This window comes from Pagrus pagrus, assembly GCF_965226575.1.
Source record: "Pagrus pagrus genome assembly, chromosome: 6".
Classification (NCBI taxonomy): Eukaryota; Metazoa; Chordata; class Actinopteri; order Spariformes; family Sparidae; genus Pagrus; species Pagrus pagrus.
The window spans coordinates 23,402,801-23,408,554 of NC_140190.1; the positions used below are offsets into that span (position 1 = coordinate 23,402,801).

The 5,754-nt window shown below is 39.7% G+C and overlaps 1 protein-coding gene across 1 annotated transcript; it reads left to right on the forward strand.

Annotated features, from left to right (window-relative positions):
• The first annotated feature begins 373 nt into the window (after positions 1 to 373).
• On the forward strand, positions 374 to 5,379 carry LOC311258218 (receptor-type tyrosine-protein phosphatase C-like). Its single transcript, XM_084354346.1, has 10 exons — positions 374 to 433; positions 627 to 896; positions 1,000 to 1,245; positions 1,339 to 1,449; positions 2,824 to 2,952; positions 3,062 to 3,226; positions 3,781 to 3,927; positions 4,690 to 4,907; positions 5,013 to 5,073; positions 5,240 to 5,379. The coding sequence occupies exons 1-10, from the start codon at positions 385 to 387 to the stop codon at positions 5,365 to 5,367; spliced, it is 1,524 nt and encodes a 507-aa protein (XP_084210472.1). The 5' UTR covers positions 374 to 384; the 3' UTR covers positions 5,368 to 5,379.
• Positions 5,380 to 5,754: the final 375 nt, after the last annotated feature.

Below are 5,754 nucleotides of genomic sequence, written 5' to 3' on the forward strand. Positions count from 1 at the left end.
AGATAATGCGTTATATAGAGGCTGTGTGTCGCTGCCCCGTCTCTCCCATTATATGGATATATCGCCGCTACACTGGATCTAATTTCGTCCGAACGACGCCGAATGACACCAAAGTTATCTGGGTGAGTAAATGATCATATATTTTGCCAGAAATAAGGTCCAGGTTGTAAAAAACGGTAGTTATCCTTTAAACAAATGTGCTGAAGACATAAATGAGACTAAGGACTGACAAGGAGCAACATCAGTTTTGCAACAGGAGGAAACAGAATGTATGTGGTCACCAGAATAAGCAGGAAAATGCAGCGTGTTTGAAGTTATTTTGGAAGGCTATTTCAAAGTGTTAAAATCAAATACGAATATTTTTCCTTTTCTAATCCTATTTGAATGCATTCTCTAGCCACAGCAGGCCCACCAGTCACTCAGCCTCCACTGTGTGAGTATCAGTTTTACGTTATCTTAACAAACACTTGCACAGATTATAGTGATACTTCTCAGTGTTTTCATTCTGTTTCAGCTCAGGAGCATGTTTAACATCTACATGAACAAACTGAGATTTTAAGAAGAAATCTCATCAGGTGGTTTATATTAACTAAGAGATTTCATTGTTCTGTTGATTTTGTTTGCAGGTTCTTACACTGTTACACCCATCGACTTTGGCCTCCAGATTACCATTACAAGCTCTCCCCCTGGTAGCTACATCGTAAAGATTAATGAAGGGGGGCAGCATGAGACTGAAAAGACATTCAGCATTGAGCACAATCAAACCTCATCACGTGACATCAAACACCTGAAGCCCTGTACTGAATATGAGCATAATGTGACATTTAATGATGGCACTGACCAACAAACACCCTGTAGCAGCATCACTGGACAAAAAACAAGGACATCTAGGATGAGTAAGTAAAAATAATTCATACTGTTGAATTGCAACTTACTTTTACTTTAAGAAGTGGACCTGTGTGTGAAACTTACCATATGTGCATCACTTGTCTATTGCAGGTCAAAGTGACATTACAGACGTCAGCAACTCTGCATCATGCATCCCTGGATATGTTTGTTACTGGAGTGAATGGGACATCAGCTCCTCAATGTCAACATCAGATCAAATTCCAGCTGAGTCGTGTAAAAGTGACAGTAAAACATTCTGCATCAAACCTGATTTCAATGATATTTGCTCAGATTTGACTACAACCTTCACTTCAGGACACTGTTCTTCCTTCAGCCTCACCAAAAGCATCACTGTTGGTATGTACCGCAGAGTCCTCCTGTATTTTTGCATGTGGTGGAGACATTACTTCATCATGTTTTATTGTATGTGCTGTTTTCAATCTTCCACAGATTTCCTAAATCAAAGTGAGATACATTCAAGAGTTCAACCTGAACTTCCTGCAAAAATAGACACAACATTACCTTCAAAGTGTCATCTCACCACTGATTACACCTGTCAGGGTAAGTGGAAAGACAAGAAGTACAGAGACTTTGTCTGTCACCAACACTATGAATAGATTTACATGAAAATCCTTAAAGGCAGTACGCACCGTAAGATCACTCTGTAAAAAAAGACAAGAACAACAGATATGACACTGACTCTGCTCTAACCTGGTTCACATCATACCTGACAAATCGCACCTTTCAGGTCATGTGGAATAGCTCCTTGTCCAAACCCTGCTTTCTGGAAACTGGTGTCCCTCAAGGTTCAGTACTAGGACCACTTCTGTTTTCACTATACACTAGATCATTAGGCTCTGCAATCGGATCACATGAATTCTCTTACCACTGTTATGCAGATGACACTCAACTGCTCTTCTCTTTTCCCCCCATCTTCCGACACCCACGTTGCAATGCGCATCTCAGAATGTCTGGCAGACATCTTCGTTTGGACAGCTGCGCACCACCTCAATCTCAACCTTTATAAAGCTGAGCTCCTCTTCATCCCAGGGAAAGACTGCCCTCACATGGACCTGTCAGTCACAGTCAAGGACGTCACAGTATCGCCTTCATCGACTGCGAGGAACCTGGGCATAATCTTCGACAACAGATTATCCTGCACCCCCAACATCACTGCTGTGGCCCGATCCTGCAGATTTGCCCTCTACAACATCCGCAGGATCCGGTCTTTCCTCACAAAGGACGCATCGCAACTCCTGGTCCAAGCGCTGGTCATCTCCCACCTGGACTACTGCAACTCGCTCTTGGCTGGACTCCCAGCCTCTGTGACTGAACCGTTGCAGTGTATCCAGAATGCTGTAGCATGCCTCATTTTCAATCTACCCAAATTCTCCCACGTAACCCCCTCCGCCGTGACCTCCACTGGCTTCCTGTTGCAGTCCGGATCCGATTCAAGACCATGGTGCTGGCCATCAAGGCCGTCAACAGAACTGCACCCATCTACCTCCAAACACTGGTAGAACCACACGCCCCAGCACGAGCACTTCACTCCACTACATCAGCTGGCCGGCTGGTACCGCCGTCGCTGAGGGCGAACAAAGGTCGCTCAGCAAAGTCATGACTCTTCTCTGTTCCGGCGCCACAGTGGTGGAACGAACTCCCGACCAATGTCAGGACAGCAGAGTCACTCGCCATCTTCCGCTAAAGACTCAAGAAACACTTCAGACTTCACCCCGACCCCGCATAGCATGGGGTCTTACTTTATCGACAGTGTTATGTTGTGGTTTCTTTCTTGTGACAAGTGTACTTATTGTAGAATCTAATGAATCTAGTCTAATCTAATCTGAATCTAATCTAACCCCAAAGTGTAACTGCTAACAGGCACTGTGTTGAAGCAGTTGTTGAAGAAATGTTGTAATTCTTGTTTCTCCTCAGAAAATGGACAAATCAAGGAGTTGTCTAAGCTGGAGCCCTTCACAGACTACAGCTGTATCGGTCACGTTAAGGACATCAACAATGTGCCCAGAATAAACACAACTGATATCCCCGTCAGGATTGACTGTGGTATGTTGAGATTCACTTTACCTCAGTGCAATGATAAGAACAATCAGCTTGTATCCTAAGATAACTCTGGACAAAACACCAGATACAGATTTATAATGTCTGTTAACAGATCTTGAAATGATCAACATGAAGATGAGACCAACCGAGACTTCCATCTATTTGAGTTGGAACACGACCAGTACCAACTGTCAAGATGTTCTTCAAAATCTTTCAAATCTCTATTATGACTGCAGCTGCTCACGTGCTGACAACAAACAGAAACCGGTGACTGGATGTAAGTAAAATTATTTAGACTAACTTCATAATTATTTCATTCACTTCACAGGAATGCATCTTTGAAGTCCTTGGAGATCTATTTAGTGACCATTTGACCTAAATAGTGAAATATACTGTGGACATCAGAATCCTCCACTGACCTTCAGTAAAGTGCTCCATGCTTCAGCGTGCTGAGTGACAGCAGGTGTAAAAAACCTGCTGCAGGTCAACAAGTTATGACTCAACATGAAATATGGCACAAAAATAACACTGAAATGTCAGATTAATATCTTTGTTTACATATGAACGAACAAGGTCAGAAAAAATATTTACAGCTAAAAATTTCTGCACAGTTAATGATGAGCTGGTTGTTCATCAGAAACAAGTCTGATTATATATATTTAGCCTAAGTTTTCACATGTTGACTGACTGACTGACTGTTTTATTGACTTCATTTTTTTGTCACTTAATAGGTAACTTGACCGACAAAACAGTCTGCTGTATGTTTTCTTAAGTGTTTGTTTCATTGTTATTCAATCAAACAACAAACCAGATAATAAAACTGTGTTACAGTTGTAATTAACAAAAATCCAGAAGGAAGAACATGTTATATTAAAGAACTGCAACCATACACTGACTACACCTGTGAAGTCCAACCCAAATACAAGGACAACCCCGTGGATGAATCAGCTGAAGTTAGACAGAAAACTGAGACTGGAAGTAAGTGTCAAAATAATATCTTTTTGAGGAGATTACAGCAACACATGTATAATACAAACAGACTATCCTGACTGTTTATTCATTCATCCTTTGTTTTTCACAGATTGTTGAAGTTTTTATTTTTGTTACTGTTTGTTTATCCAAGGTGCTGCAGTGCAGAGACTCTGGTGTCTTGAGAGTGTTGTTTAGAGGATTACAATATTTTTCAGGGTTCAATTGTAATCAGTTACTACAATGAACATTGTATGTGGAAAATAATGACTTCCTCTCTTAGTGATCCACTTTAGAATATTAACTTTAAAAGGGAATTTGAAAGTATTCTCTCAGTTCATTTTTTAATGATATCAAACATTTGTTTTTATTCACTCATCATTTAAAGGTGCTATTTGTAAGAAAAGTTGATTTTTGAGTCTCATTCCCAAAGCATCAGTTTTTGACGAGTTGGGAGTGAGAGTCAAAAATCCACTTTACTTACAAATAGCATCTTTAAAGAGTTAAGATTACAGAATGACACCTTCAAGGAATAATACTAGTCTTCTGATATTTTTATACCTGTTTTGCATTTGAGTTTACGTGCAAAATGAATTATTTTGTTTGCTTTGCACATTTTGTATTTGTATCATTACTGACAACCAGCACAACCAACAGAGCAACACACTACAGAGTGATTAAGCTTCTGTTTAAATGAAACGATAATATCAATGTGAGTACGCACACAGCGTTGTAGCTCATGGTGAATGGGATTGTTTTTCTCTCTAACAGTACCAGATGCTGTTACTTCACTGTTGCTGTCTAATCCAGAGAAAAGTGTGATTAAAGTAACCTGTGTTCATCGAGGACGTTTTAATGGACCTGACGGGAGATACAATGCACGTCTTTATGCTAGTGGTGACCCTCAGAAGCCACTTAAAGAAGAAACAAAAGACGAATGTGATTTTGAATTCAAAGATCTGAGTTATTCTACCACCTACAGAGTGGAGGTTTGTATAATCCAAATTTTTGGAGACACAAAATGATCCCATCTTTATTCCTCATCTGTCTTCAAATGCTTTAATCCCTGATAAACAGATTTTCTTTCTTTCCAGGTGACTGCTTCCAATAAAAAATATGAGAGCTTCCCCGCCATAGAGCATGATGACAGAATCTGTACGTGCAGTTTTAATTAATGCCACAAACTGTCGCACATCGTTCTGTTAAATCATTTCACACATTTTGTTCAGACTTACAGTGCACACATCCATTTATGTAAATTGGATTTTAAACATAAATGCCACCACTTTTATATTCTTCTCTTATAACCATCATTTTACAGACAAGACAAACAGACTTGCCTTTGTTGTTCGGCTCTGCTTCTTCACCATTGGCATCATCATCATCATCATCACAGTTGTGGTCGCCTACCAGATCTCTGCTCTGAAGCGCAGAAAGTCCAGAAAGTAAAGATCGTTTGCATCTGATCTCCTGCTCCAGTTTGATTGTCAGATTGTTTTGAGTTTAATTCACAGAAACTAGTTTTAATTTCCTGTACATCAACATAATTGTGTGTTGCCTAACTGTAATCACTTCACTTCTCCACAGTGATGTGAATGAAGATGTGAAGCTTGAATCAACAGCAAGTGAGTAAACTTTAGATTTACTATTTTTTTTCTACAACTGTAACATTCAGCAGCTTCAAACTATGTATGATGTTTCAAGATGTTAGGTTATTAGATTATGTTATCAATTAAGAATACAACTGCAGTATTTCCCACTCTAGAATAACTGCAGTACTAAAACTTTTGAATAGTATTACAAAAGTCTTTTTATTGTAACAGTATTTCCATTTTG

What these genes read in the sequence shown, in the direction of transcription:
- LOC311258218 (XM_084354346.1), top strand. Translation starts at nt 385, where the DNA reads ATGCATTCTCTAGCCACAGCAGGCCCACCAGTCACTCAGCCTCCACTG. An exon ending in CACCAAAAGCATCACTGTTG is followed by an intron (nt 1,246 to 1,338) that starts GTATGTACCGCA and finishes AATCTTCCACAG; the next exon opens with ATTTCCTAAATCAAAGTGAG. An exon ending in AGAGCATGATGACAGAATCT is followed by an intron (nt 5,074 to 5,239) that starts GTACGTGCAGTT and finishes ATCATTTTACAG; the next exon opens with ACAAGACAAACAGACTTGCC.